The 14,921-nt window shown below is 42.6% G+C and overlaps 2 protein-coding genes across 2 annotated transcripts in view; one reads left to right on the top strand and one right to left on the bottom strand.

Annotated features, from left to right (window-relative positions):
* Positions 1-5,030: 5,030 nt before the first annotated feature.
* On the bottom strand, positions 5,031-14,438 carry PAICS (phosphoribosylaminoimidazole carboxylase and phosphoribosylaminoimidazolesuccinocarboxamide synthase). The gene is made up of 10 exons (XM_030449679.1): positions 14,393-14,438; positions 13,997-14,042; positions 13,069-13,266; positions 10,393-10,571; positions 9,453-9,632; positions 9,248-9,361; positions 8,187-8,270; positions 7,908-8,088; positions 6,930-7,088; positions 5,031-6,236 (listed from the first exon to the last, which is right to left on the bottom strand). Exons 2-10 carry the CDS (start codon positions 14,010-14,012, stop codon positions 6,070-6,072), a joined length of 1,278 nt encoding a protein of 425 aa, XP_030305539.1. The 5' UTR covers positions 14,013-14,042; positions 14,393-14,438; the 3' UTR covers positions 5,031-6,069.
* A 138-nt stretch (positions 14,439-14,576) lies between these two features.
* PPAT (phosphoribosyl pyrophosphate amidotransferase) overlaps positions 14,577-14,921 on the top strand; it is a 48,844-nt gene continuing 48,499 nt past the window's right edge. The window contains exon 1 of the mRNA XM_030449678.1: positions 14,577-14,856. Within this exon, the coding sequence (XP_030305538.1) occupies positions 14,729-14,856 (128 nt within the window). The 5' untranslated portion in view covers positions 14,577-14,728. The remainder of the gene's footprint in view (positions 14,857-14,921) is intronic.

The raw sequence follows: 14,921 nt of genomic DNA, 5'->3' as shown, positions 1-14,921 counted from the left end.
GGTAATTCTGAACAACAGCACAAGGGAGACTTACAGCCTAAGCTAGTGCTTGCTTGAAATTATCAGTGGAGGGGCAGTTCCCAGAGAAAATGGTTGAAACTTTGGCTTTGAGCAGGTCTTCAAGAGCTGCACAGTCAACAGCTGCAGCCTGCAGCTGACCCAGTGCTGCCTTCAGTACTGTCTGTGTCTGTTTACTGGATTTCTACTGAGAGGAAGGTTGGTCCATTTTAGTGAGAAGACATGACATACCTATTGAAGGATTATGGGTATCCATGTCACTTGGTATCACATTAAAATCTGTTCACCATCCTCTCGTGCTTCTCTACAACAACAAAAAAGCTGTGAAGTAAGAGTTCAGAGATTTGAGCCTTGATGTTGGTATTGATATACTTTCCTGAATGCTAATGACTGCAACTGCTTTTCCAAGCAAAGGCAAATAGCAGGATTTCACCAGGGATTTACAACCACAATTTCACTAGTGACAGTACAAGTGATGTAGCTCAAATGCAAGCAGAAAGACCTGTGAGGGTGTGGCAGGCTCTAGGACAAAAGGTTTTGAATGCTAGAGAGAAATAAGTTGGTAAAGAAGTTTTTGTACTTCTAGATGAGGGGTTTTGTTTGGCAAGATGAAATAATGACCTATATTGTAAATAACTTTTAGAGCAGACTGAATATAAACCTGTACTAGCTGGGAAGCTGGCTGTTTCACTAGATGCCTCAGTGTGTTACAAAAAGCAAATGATGCAATGGGAAACTAGGGACAGGGAGCTGTGCTATATTAAGACAAATACAGTCACTTTCCAATCCAAACAGAAATTTTTGAGAGCTTGGAACCTTAAATTACTTATCTGTTTGTGTGAGTGCTTGTTCCTTGTGCTCAACAGCTTCCTGGTCTGTCAGCTAGAAATGTTTTTCTTTAGATCAGCACAGAGCTAAATGAGGTGCTTGGGGCACTGGGCCTGCTTCTCCCTGATGCTGCTGTAAGGTGGGGTGGTTGCTTTGGGGGTTTCTTTTTTTTTTTTTTTTTTTTTTTCTTCCCCTCTTGTGTCAAACCTTACTTATTTGTGACCTAGGGCTACCTGTTTGGGCTGCCACAGCCTGTGTGGGTTTATCAGACATTTTAGCCTATTGCCCTCTGCTGGTTGAAATCGTGGAATCTGTTCCTGTTAGGGGACAACTTGTTCTGTAGAAAGCTCTTGTCCTTGAAAAGACATGAACTCGATGCTTCATCTTCTCAAGTATGTGTTGAGCTTTTGCCAACTTGTTTGCTGTGCTGTTTTTTTATCAAGCTATCCTCCTGCTAGTGGTGAGATCTTCCATCAGGAGGAGGGAGAGAAAAAAGCTGTTGTTAAATCATTTACCAAGTCCATGCAACTACATCTTAATTACTTCTTCAGGAAGTCTTGAATTTTACCGTCTATGGGGAACAACAAATCTTCTGTCTCCTCCAAGGCTGAGATCTTCTGTACACACAGCATGCTTCTCAGGAATTGAGTCTTTCAGAAAGCTCCCAGTCTGGTTGAACTGAGATTTTACAGTCATCATTTCCATATTGAAGAAATACAACAGGATCTGTCTAGGGCCTTCCGCGAGGCTCCTGGGGCAGAATACCAAAGCTCTAGAGGCAGCTGCAGCATTGCTGTGGTCCAACCCTTGTTGGAGTTAATTAAGGAAACTGAAACAGTGCAGGGTGGGAGGGTTGGGAGAGAATGGGAAATTAAGATCTTCCCTTCCCACAAATCTCCAGATGCCTGTGGGGGTAAAGAAGTCTTCTAAGAAATAAAGGAAAAGTTAAGTTTTGTTCCTCTCCCCCTGGGAGAGGAGATTAAATTGCTTATAACCTGGGTGACTGTTCTAACCTGTAGAGTGCATATTATGATGGATAAACATGCTCTGAGATCCAGCTGGACTTTGTGAATCCTGATGATGCCTCGGTGAGTAAGAGGCAGTCCTGCCCTGTCAGGATCTAAAAGGCTTCTGCAAAAACCCCAGAGCAGATGCTGAGGTGGTGTTAGGTCCCTCAATCAAGAGCCACTGCACAGCTACGCTGAGGAGTTCTGAATTACAGTTGGATTTGAAATAGAACAGGAATTTGGGGCCTGAGGCTGCAAGACAGTTCTAGAGGTACTTAAGCTCTGCAGGAAGCTCAAGGTTTGTGGTCTTACTTGTTTTTTAAATCAATCTTCTATGAAACTTTAAAGTTCTCCCCTTTTATATACCTTTTAGCAGGTCTTGGTTGTTTAAACAACCTTTACCCCTTATTTTTGTCTCAGTATAGAAACAGAGCAATAGTGCAAGCTTTTAGAAGCTTTGAACAGGTAATTGTGATCTGAAAATGTGTATGATGTGCCTGCTGCAATGTCATCCAAATACAGTGCCAACAGCCACCTCTGATTTTCTCTCAAAACATGGCTAAAGATTTCCAGTACTATTTCACAATTAAGTTGGATCGCTAAAGAAATTACCAGGGTGGTGAGTAAAGGTTCAAGTGCCCACTCCAGGGAGGGATAAGTCATGACTTTTCCTGGGGTAGGAATTACTTTCAAAAAGAAAGCTTTCAAAAAGAAAGGCTTCAAAATGAGGAAGGGCCTTAATGCCACACCTAAGAGGTCTAGATCACATCTAGGTTTTAAATTTGCTTTTTACAGCTCTCCAAAGGCAGAGGATATTCAAACCATACCTTCTGTGTTCTGGATAGGTGCCTTTGAACTGAGGGTGGAGGACAAATCAGTGGGAGGCATGATGGGTTTTCCCCTCATCTTTACAGAATGGGTTTGGGGTTGGCTTTTTTTGGAAATGTCATAAAGGCTTCACCAGTACCTGAAGGAGTATGTGGGATGTAAACCAGTCCTGCTCTCAGCATTTCCCTCTGCAAAGTCTAAATAGGTCCTTGTCAGTATTTTTACAAACACTGTTCATCAGGTACCTTGGCTAATTAGGATGTGATGTAATCATTGTCCCAGGTTTGACAGTGGGTGCTTAAAATTATTTTCATTACAGGTATTCCAACTAAATTTTAAAAATGCAAATACAATTCAGTAACTCCTCTATATAATAGCTTTTGTGAAGATAAAAGCACTTCTATGTAAGAATTTGTAGAGATAATTTTTTTTTAATTGGACAGAAAAAGCAAATGCTTACAACAGCAATTTCTGACTGAAGAAATTCTCAGGATATTGCATCAACATGATAGTTGGAATGCTGATCCAAGAAGTGTGGTGGAATGATCTTGGCTGGATTCCAGCTGCCCACCAATATGGTCTCATTCCCCTCCTCAGCAGGGGTAGAGGGGAATTAATTAAGATTGAACTTGTGGATCAAAACAAAGGCAGTTTACTTTTGTGTGTGACCTTTACTTTTGCTTTATTCTCTGCTCCTCAGCAGCAGGTGATGGGCAGCCACTTCCCAGGCAGCAGGGCTTCAGTCTGTGTAGCAGTTACTCCAAAGGACAAACAATGTTGGTAATGAATGCCCCCCCCTCCTTCCCTCCAGCTTTTGTTGTTGTGCAGGTGTCATATGGTACAGAGTATCCCTCTGATCAGTTTGGATCCAGCTGTCCTGGCCTACCCCAAGCCTATTGTGAAGGGAGTGGGGGGAAGAACCTTGGTGCCATGCACTGTGCAGCAGTAGCCAAAACACCCGTGTGTTATCAACACCTTCCGAGCTGCCAACACAAAGCACAGCACTCTAAGGGCTGCTCTGTGCTCTCAGCCAGAGACAGTACAGGAAATATTTTCATTTCACAGCAAAACTTGGGGAAAGAACTTCCAGCTAACAACTTATATGCAGCACTTCAGTCCTTAAGGCTCTTCTATCAAGTCCTTGCAGATATGATAATTTTTGCAGGTTTCATCTTCTGATCACGGCCACACGTTGTTAATGAATGCAAGCTGCTGTGTGTTAACACTTCTTTGCAAGGCAACTACTCAAGCAAGGGTTTGCTTCCAGGAGTTCAGTACATGCAGCACACAAAAAAACCCAAACAACCCACCCATTCCAAAAGCTGAAGAATGACCATCTCTATGGCAACCAAAGTACTGGGCCTGCTCCTGCTCAATGTAAGTTGGCACAATTTTCCAGATGAAGTCAGTATAATTGGGCTGTAAGTAGTTTGAGAAAAGTAACCAGAGGCTCTACAGAATTCCAGGTGTAATACTCAAAAATTAGTGACAAGTAATGGTTCATATGGGAAGACTGGATAGCAATACAACCCAGCAATGCAGGTAGAAAGACAAATAGCTGACTGCAGTTGTCTGTCTCATCCTGGTGCTAGGGTAGTAGGGACTATTAAGCTTGTCAGGTCACTTAGCCATCAGAGCTGACACCCAATGTAGTGTTGGATGTAGAGGAGACTAGGAAATGACACCTTCACCTCTTGTGTAACTCCACCCTCCGATTATGTATTGTTACATAGCTGAGCTAGCAGAGTGCTGCCACCAAGTACTGCACTCTCCTTTACAATTGTTGGCTTGGGTTCTTGTCTGATGACAAGATGAAATTATCCAATTCACTCACCCAAGCAAACAATGAACAAGCACTCATCTCTTCACAAAGTAATTTTTCTGCTAGTTGAAATTAATACAATTATCTTGTTAGAAGAGCTGACAGCATGCTTTCAGATGTGCTAGTGTAAGTATGCAGGTATTTACCAAAGTTGTGCTTAGCTTGCTTGTAAAACAGTTTTGAGGAAGTGTATCTGCAAGAACACTGCTGGGAGCACTGGTTAGAGCTTTTCTATACAACTACATGCAAGATGTCATCCTTCCCTGGGAATGAGAAGGCCAGCACCAGCATTTGATCCAGTTACTCACACAAAGGGGTAAGCCTAACCCACGAGATGGTCATAAACAAGTATGTTACAAAGCTTCCTGACACAGCCTAGCTTCAAGGATAGGCTAATAACAATATATGTAAGTTTTAGTGTATAAGCTATAACAAGGTTATTGCCAAACTTAAGCTCTTGACGTTATTTATCAAAGCTGATGGGTATTTTAAGTATACTTGCTCAATAGATCTCCACAAAGAAGCTCTGAATTTGATAGTTTATTTAGAATTGTAAAAGCATAAATGTTACATACATTGAGTAATTGCATATTTGTTAGGAATCATACCTACTTTTGAGTGTGCAAAGACAACACAGTCATGCTTGGATTTCCCCCCAGTAGTTTGTTGCTTTACTATTTATTCCCCGCTTCAGTACAATTTCCATAGAAAAATTTTGAGGAAATAATAGATATCTATAGCTAGTTATTGAAATGTAATAATATAGTTTAACAACATCATTTATACCTTTCATGACTGTTGAAGTTAGAGATCTGCCTAGTATTTAAAAGGGCAAAAACTAGACCAGGGAAGCATCACAGCAAACAGGCAACAAGCCTAGTTACAGTTCACTCAAAACGTTTGTATTTAGAGCTTGTTATGAACGAGAATTGGTGTCACCTTTACTGTGTTATTCTAGAAGGTATGAGTGGGGTATGTATACACACACACAATTAAAAATAAACCAACATGTATGCATATACATTTTTAAAATAAGGCAGGTATTTATTTCAGGCTCTGAGAAGATTTTTCCAGCCCCTTTTCCTATTAATATAGCATATGCTGCCATTTTATTGCTAAAGAAAGCATTCCATCACTGCAAGCAGAACAGCATCAGCACTGGCTTTAGATAGCAGTCCAGTTGAGTTAACAGGGTTCAAGACACATTATTACTATGGAAGAACATTACTGTTACAGAAATACAGCAGACTAGTTGAATTCTATTTAAATTGCACCAAATCATTCTCTTGATATAGCCTGTTAACAGTATACATTAAAAAGCAGAACAGCCCCATTTTGGAGCAACAGAAAGAGGTATCTAAAATACTACTTCCTCACCTTTTACTTAGCTGTTTTATAAAAAAATACACAAGGGAAGGATGGACACAAGATTTCATCTGCTGCTATAACAATGCTTTCTTCTGTAAAAAAGGATGCAGGACTTGAGCTCATCCAAATGTAAATCCTGATATGACTGAATATGTACACCATTCTTTTTGCATAACTCGTGTTACTTGTTACTATGACTTACAAGGTACACTCTCGAAGTTTTTTGTCAGCCTGCTTCAAGGAGATCCAGGTGTTCAGCATGCTTGATCGCAGCTTGGCCCACACCAAATGGTTGTTTAACCCAAATATCTGGGCAGCAAACTGAGCAGCTCCTTCAGGTGACAGCGTAGTAGGACAGCTCAGACCTGGAGAGAAGAGTGCCACTTAACACAATGTGCTTTATAGTCAAACAAAACACTGAAGAACAATTAAAGACAATATACATTTCAGCCTCCAAGAAGCATGTGATCTAGTTTTAAAACTACTGAAGTGTCATGTGTTCCACTACTTCTAACATGACTGCTTTGTGGCATTTTAAACCAAAAGCCAACATAACAAATGACTCTCCTTATACAAAGGTAACAGACTTGTGAGCCTCCTTATTCTCAAGCATCCCCTTCAAGTTACTGAAAAAGTTAAAAATCATATAGGTAACAATGCACTGAAGTAATAGTGTAGGTAAAAGCTTAAATTAAGTATGGAGAAAGATGTTTTTTTTATCTTTGATCATAAGGAAAAAGCAACTCTGAACTGAACAGAATTCAATTATTTAAATCCCCATTAATACTAATTCCAATTCCAAGCTGGAATACCTAGCAAGGATAAGCCAAGGTTTCAATTTTTCTAAAGATTATTCCTATGTAATCTTTGCTCTGTCTGTTGGGGGTTTTGCCATAGAAGTCAAAGACTGTATGCAAGATATTTCTGAAGCCTTTGTTCAGCCCTGATCCACCTCTTTTACCAGTGTTTTGCCATGCATGTGTTTGAGTGTTCATGTGCACTAGAATACAACAAAAACAGAACTAGGTCAGAATAAGAGCACAAGTTGAAGATCTTACCACTGGGTAGTCTGAGAGAGGACCACACATCTTGAGTACCCCAGTCAGCTGAGAGTGGAGGACAATTTACAACAGGGTAAGCAGTGTTACCAGACATTACTGGCCCCAAACCATTGCTTCTGCCAGCTACTGCAACAAACACTGTTGGGATTCCATCTCCTGGGAAGGAGGAAGACAGAAATAAGCAATCCACCTTGTTCTCTACCACTTGCTTTTGTGGAAACTTAATGCAAGTCCACATTTCTGTTTGCAGTTATTTTGTCTATTTTGTTACACAGCACTAGAATTTTATGTCTTACTTTCCCCTACACAGAAATATCTTCTAAATCTTGCAGCCTTAAGCCCCAGCTACTGTGTACCACAACTAAAGTCAGCATGTCTTACTCTGCCTCAGAAAATCTCAGCACCACAGGAAGAGGTGCTATGTAACTTTGCAGAGAAGATAGCTATTAAACCTCCTGCATCTTTAAGCATTCCTTTCCTGAAATCTTGCACAGTTCACCTCAAAGTCTTTCTCAACTATGGTTACCATATCTGTAGTTTCACCAAGGAGAAAGTATACTCCTATTAAAATAAATAGTTCTTATCTCTCCTCTGCTAGGCTATAAATGCTTTTGAAGAGATGTCAAGATTTCTTGGTGAAGAATTTAAATCAAGTACCTTTTTCTCATGGCATCTAAAACAACGACCAAGGTTATTGCCACGAGACAGGCAGGAAAACATGATGGGAGAAGCATCTGCTTTGCAAGTAATGCAAGAATATTCTGAGTCAGCTAAATAAGCTATCACTCCTTGTTTCACCAGCAAGATGCTAGAGTATTAACATGATAAAGCCTTGGGCAATGTAGTCAAGTGTAGAACTGCATTGCAACACCTTGATGTTCTATTAAACAAAAAACAGAAAAACTACATAAGTTACCATGTCCTTCTTGAATATGATACTCTTTCAGTCCTAATTAGTAGTTCTTTGGCATTTACCTTCATACTCTGCTTTGATCCTCAGGGTTTCATCTGGCCCTTTGTGAGCAGAGGTCACTCTTAACTCACAAGGAATTCCAAAGGTTGCACATGCCTTTTTTATTTTTTCACAGTGACTGAGGTCAGAAGGAGATCCCATCAACACCACAACTCTACCTTGACTCTTTGTTTTCAGAAGCAGCTAGGGAAAAGAATAAAGGGGGTGAGGAAAAAGTGGTCAACATGGTTCAAGACATGCAATTATCAAAGTCTAGGTATGTTGTTCATAAAAACAGATACCTCCACTCTTTCTGCAACCCATTCGAAGTTTCTCTTAACCATTTGCAGTGCTTCAGGAGTCACTTCTTTCAGGTCCCGATAGGACTGAAAAGGTGGAAAAGTACTGAAGTTAATGTGTTTTGGATACACAAAGCACTCATTTTGCAGCCACAATTTATATGAATAATATATAACTAATATTTCTGCAGTTTCTAACAATTCCACAGGAAGAACAACAGAGTTGGTATAGATATAAGGGAGAGCAAATATGGAAGCAAGAAAGAGCTGTTTAATTAAGAACCACCTCAGTAGGTGTAAACAACCTTTACATTACAATTCATGGCTATTTGCAACATGGCACAAAGGTGTCAAGGTTTTGGAAGCTTCCTGATGGGTAAATTTAAGAAAAGACATACAACTTTTTTAAAAACTGGATTTGTAATGCCATGATTGCATCACACTAACCAGCCCAGACTCTGCCTGATCTTATCATGTACTGTAATGTAGGGAGATGAGCAAAAGCTCATCAGAGCAATTCAGTCAAGCATGCTGCTATATCACTGAGGTAAACAAGAGAGCAGTTCTGCTTCCCGATTTAAAAGTAATACCCCTTCTTCTATCTTAACCAAATCAGTTAATGAAGAAAAGCAACCTCCATGCAGATCCCTCTTATGTTTCCCCAACCTCTACTACCCTCTGCATAAACTGGGAAACTTGAAGGAAGACTTGAGAACCACAGCTTCTGTTCTTCCTACCCATCTACTGTGCAGCTGTTTTATTATCTGCACAAGTCAGAAATTCTTACTGCTCCTGGAAGCTGCTCACTTCATTACAACAGCTCTAGTCACTAGTGCTGTTGGGTATTCCTAAGGAAGACACAGGGGTAGAGGAATTTTTACTAGCGTAAACCAGATAATTAAGTATTTAATTAAAACAGGATCAGACATTAGGTACCCTATGAGCTACTCTGCAACAGGATAAGACTATGTAGAAAAAGACACTCTGAAAGCAGATGTTTAACTGTAGGGTTCTTTCTTCATTCTCCTTCCAAATGACTTGGAATGTAAAGATTAAAACACTACCTGTTTGTCCTTCTGCTGGCTTCTGTCTCCTGATGGCCACAGTCTCCATGAATCATTATCAATTACATCAGCAAGAACAATTTCTTTTGTCAGAATATTAACCCCAAATTCAATCTACAAAGAGAGTAAGAATTCTAATTTTAGGAACTACACAGTAATAGATTTCCTGTTGAAACCAGGATTGTGAGAAACCATATTCTTATACCTTTAGGTCTACCAGGGTGCAGTTTTGAGGCTGCCATGATTTTTCCAGGATCTCAAAAATAGCTTGAGTGGAACGAGCCATAATATCCACTTCAGTCTGGCCAATAGTAAGTCCAGCAAAACAGAATTTTGCTTCAATTATCTGCTCCTCAGACCACTGTGGATCATTATTAGCATCATCCTGTTAAGAAAATAAACATACACATCATGTAATTTAAGCTTGCTGTAAGATGAAAATTACTATTATAAGATATTACTAGATTTTGCTTGAGTTTTTGTGGTCTCTTTTGTTTGGGTTTTTTTTGGTGTTGTTAGTTTTTGTTTTAGTTTTGTTTTTTTTAACCCACAAATACAGGCTTTAAACTAGTATTTTATGGTTAGCACACAAAAAAAATGACAGCAATATTGAAAACACTTTCTTTTAACACCTGAATATTTTTAAAAACATTTCATGTTTGGACAATGCCTCAGGGGTGATGATGCACACTACAAGCAACACTTTAGGTGATAATTCACAAGACACTTCTTTCAGCACACAATCCCAAGGAAGTTCAGAAGCCTAAGTGACTAGCTAGCTACTTACCTTGCCCATGAAAGCACCGATTATTTCAATTTCTTCAAATATATCAGCATATCAGTTTCAACTGATTCCTTAAGCTTCTGTCTAAAAGCCCTTCTACCTTAGAAATAAAACATTTTTCTGCTTTATGTACAGTTTGGCTTGTTAGTCTTTAATGGTCCTGTAAGCCAGTGTTACATTACATGCACTTTAGACAAAACCACTGTTGGACAAGAGTATAAGAAAAAATGAGGACTGAAAACTATCAATACCAAGAGGATTGTCAGCCACTAGTGCTCCTTGCTTTACTTGTCAACATTTTGAAGGAGATAGAGTTCTAGCTATGTTTAATTTGATTAATATTACAGGAAAGGAAGCTTACCTTGTAAAACATCTCTATTTTGGGTGGGTAAAACCTGTATCCTTCTTTGACACCAGGGTTTCTTTTGAGGAACGAGCCAGTAGCAATTCTCCTGCACACCCATTCAATTGGGATCATCTCACAGTGAGCTGCTATGAATGCTGTGTCACTCTGTTTCCTGACAAAAGCTGTTTTGATTCCTAAATACAAAGATGGAAGCTTAGTTCCATTACTAGGGACACTCCACAGTTGAAACAAGAGTCAAACTTTTTAAATTTTAAGTACAACCAATTTATTTCTTCTTTGGACTTACAGGACACACACTGAATCTCTTCAGGGCATTTAAAGCCCATTTTGGCCTTGTAAACACTAATGAGATCATTTCTCTTCCAGAAGTCATTAATTTTGCCAGTGTTTTCAGACAATCCTCTCTTCTGTAGCTCAGAAACTATGTTATGATCAGAAATCCTATTTTTTCAAATAATTTTTCCCAGAGCTTTTTTTTTTTAAAAAAATTATTCCTTACAGTGGTTTAGTTTTGAACAAAAGTTAGCAGCCACCAAGTACCCAACCAGCTCTCTGGTGGAAGATCCATCATACATGGAACAACAATTGGGAGGCTTTCAAAGGAGCTCCGGAGTCAGTCTTTAGTACTGACAAGTACTAAATGACAATGAGGATAGGGTGGGGAAGAGAATGACTTAATCCTCCCTTTCAGTTGCAAACTAACATTTATTTAGGGCAGTAGATCTTAGTCTGTAAGGCAAAAACCATTACAACTCAGAAGTGCATGCACACACTCAGCAGGTCGATTATCTTGCATAATTCTAAAAGGAACCCACATTAAACAGGGACAGCCAACACATGCAGATGGGCAATGCTGCAAAATGGCTCTTTCAGTTTCAGTCTTGAGAAAAGTCCCACCTTGCTCCCCTCCACAGCAAAACAATTGTCAAGCACAGTTTGCCGGAAACAGAAGACAAAAGAGATGCATATAGTCAAACTAAGAAGTAGCTCTATTCCATTCCACTTTCAGAATCCTAAAGGAAGAATTGGGAGTCTTAAAATACAGTATTAACATATACTATTCAGACTTGATTGCATTGCCCTTAAGGGCATGATGATTTAAGTAATCTACCGCCCATTTAAGTGACTTCTCAGGCTTACTACTACATGTCAGCAGTGCAAATGCATGCTTTTGAAGGGCTCACATTACCTCCATTGTAAATGGGAGAGAAACTTTAACAACTTGGTAAATCATCACCTCGGAAACAGTAGGTTAAGAAGAATTGCGCAAAGCAAACAAACTACTTCTACAATAAGGTGCTCCTGTTATCTGCAATTTATGCTAATCAAGCAAACTGGAGAAGAACCCTGAAACTTCTTTTGTTGCTTTAAAATGCAGATGCAGTTTATTTTTTCCACAGCACTTTGAGTACAAGCCATCTGAGGATCTTTGAGATATCTACAGCATAGCTTCTTATCTGTTAAGATATTAAATATTTTTGTTATCTTCCCTATTGTCATTTAAGAATTGGGAAAACCATCTCAATAATTGTTCCTAAATAAAAACTGGTAGTCTTAACTGCAAATATAATGGGAAAGGCTTCTTTGTATTGTATTCACAACAGGTTTCCAAAGAAAGACAGTGACTGAGAATTATACTGAATTACTTCATATATCTTTCTCAGCCCACCTTGTAAGAACTACTTGCACAGAAATACAAGTAGATCCAACTCTATAGAAACCATCTTTCTCTTCCTCACATATAAAACATGCTACAACTTTACTGTTTGACTGTGAGAATTATCACCACACCTTATAACAGATGATACAACTTTTACAGTAACCCTGCTAGTACTTGAAGCCATTTTTGTGCAAATGATTTAAAGTGCATTGAGCATGCAGCTGTAAGTGGTCTTCATTAAGTTTACTGGTGCCTGTATTATGGTCTGGTTTGCAGACTCAAGTTAGAAAACCACCAGTACAAACCCCTCTCTGCAACTTGCAGACTTCTCAAAGACACTTTTAAATTCTTTCTCAAAACAAAGCTACTGGTTCCATTTTAGGAAGTGTGGTGCAAATCTTACTTGAGTGACTCCAATTTGTTATGTACTCCCCAAAAGCTTGCTTCTAGCATCAAAAATATTTTTTACAGATGCATGTGTTTGTGATGTAGTCCTCATAAGTGTTCACATAGGAAGCATACAAAAATTTATTCTCTCTACTCACAGTTCTGTGTTCTATTAATATAAAATTACACTAATTTTAACATTCATACAGAAATTTCACAGTTTAGACGCAGCCTGGTACTGCCACAAGCTACCAGTAACTTCTGTGCAAGCAGATGTAGTAAGAAAGGAGAGATGCACTCTACCCGGTAGTACAGAAAAAGAGGCGTGGGCGCACGGAAAAACCGACAAGTGGAGGGGAGGACCAGGGGTGTGTCCAAACAAGCAGTAGAAACCATTGAAGTGTTATCTGCGATTAGAAGATTGCTTCACACAACTTCATGTTCCAAATGAGCAATCTGCCCACCCAGGAAAAAGCATAACTAAAAAGCTAATCTAAAAAAAGCACTCAAAAAACCCCAATTCAGAACCTCAAGGCAGAATAGGCCAACACAGAGAAACAATAACGTTTTGTAACAATGTCTATAATATGCAGGGACGTATATTCTTCCATTGAAACACTTACCAGCTTCTTGAAGCAACTGAAACACGCAGCTAGTTGTAGTATTGGAAATGGCAGCCTTCCCTTCCATTCGGTCCTTCCTGGCTGCATTTCCCGCTGTTATTTGGTCTTTTGACTGCATGAGAACGCATCCCGGGATATCTGGCAGCTCGTACACTTCTTTCGTTTTACCTTCATTAACTTTTTTACCGAGTTTCAAGTCTAAATGAATAAAACCGTGTTTAGACTTAAGGAAATTTTTTACTTTTTTTTTTTTTTTTTTTTTTTTTTTCATACCAAGTTCGCATACTTTACGAGCTGCGCGCACTGCGCGGCCCCGCAGGTCCCCACGCTGCAGCCCATGCCCACGAGGAGCACGTGCTAAGCCCCGTCACGGAGCGATTCGGTCAAGTTTCCCTCCAAGCAGCCAGGGGAAAAGCGATCGCCCAGCACCGGGGCACATGCGGCTCCAGCCCCAGGCGGGATGCCGCCCGTCACGGCGGGAAGCTCCTCGCCGGAGGCAGCGCTGCGCTCCTCCGCTCGCCCCCACACCGGCACCGGTTTCCTCTGGCCGCCGGCGGTCGGGAACCTGAGGTGGTGCCAGCAGAGGCCTCGCCGCTTCCACCGGTTGTTTTTTTGTTTTTTTTAGCTTCGGGACAAACATGAAGCTCAGGGAGCCAAACGGCGCGAGTGAAGCTAAAAAGTTTCGGATGGATAGGGGATGGGGGGAAGCCGTGACACCCCCCACCCCCGGCCTCTGCGCGGCCACTTAAGACAAAAGATTGAAACTTCGCAGGGAAGAAGTTCGCTCCCCGGCACTTACACGCCGAGCCCGTCTGAGCGGGCACAGGCCCCTTTGGAATGGCATCCCCGACCCACACCTCCCGCGACTATTACCGGCCCCACACGGCGCCCGACCCCGCGGCGTGTCCTGCGGGGGGACAGCAATTACCTGAAGCGGGGGCCATGGCTCCGGTGGCGGGAGCAGCTGCAGGCACCTAAGGCACAGGAAAGACCCTCAGCACAGACGGCCGAGCCCCGCCACCGGGGTAAGAAGGGGCTGGCGGAAGGGGCGGGCAGGCGGGGCAGCGGAGAGCGGCGCCGCCCGCCAATCGCCGCCCAATGCAGCGAGGACGTCCCGCACCCCTCTCCGCCCCGCCAAGCCCCCCGTGAGAACTCCGGCCTCTCCCCTTCCCCCCGCCCCCAACTCCCTCTTCCCAACCATCTCCACCCCCGTGCAAACACGGCCCCGGCCCACTTCCTGGCCAATGCCGGCGCCGCGCAGCGCCCGGCCCCCGACACCCCCATGCCCCCCACCCCACAGGCAAACACACACACTCAGACACACACGCACGCCCCGCGGGGGCAGCGGTTTCGGGGTCGCGGGCCTGGCAGGAAGCGGGGCAGGGGGCGGGGAAGGGACGGGCGAGGCGGTGGCGTGGGGGCCGGGGGTGCCCCCCCGTATGTAAATGAGGGAGGCCGCCCCGGCAGGGTACCGGCGGCCCCGCGCAGCGCGGCGCTGTTGTCTGCGCGCGGCGCCGGCAGCAGCGCGCGGGAGCCGCCACAGCGGGGCCAGGAGCGGGAGCGGGACCAGGACCGGGACAGGGAGCAGGACCGGGAGCAGGAGCGGGACAGGGAGCGGGAGCCGGAGCCGTGCCGCCCGCCTCCACGTGCTGCCCGCGCCATGGAGCTGGAGGAGCTGGGCATCCGGGAGGAATGCGGCGTGTTCGGCTGCATCGCCTCCGGCCTGTGGCCCACGGAGCTGGACGTGCCCCATGTGATCACGCTGGGGCTGGTGGGGCTGCAGCACAGGTACGGGGTGAGGGGCACTGGGGTTCAGCAGCGGGATGGACGGGGCCGCCGTCTCAAACCGGCCA

Source organism: Calypte anna, chromosome 4A (assembly GCF_003957555.1).
Source record: "Calypte anna isolate BGI_N300 chromosome 4A, bCalAnn1_v1.p, whole genome shotgun sequence".
Taxonomy (NCBI): domain Eukaryota; kingdom Metazoa; phylum Chordata; class Aves; order Apodiformes; family Trochilidae; genus Calypte; species Calypte anna.
This window is presented reverse-complemented; position numbering and strand designations above follow the sequence as displayed.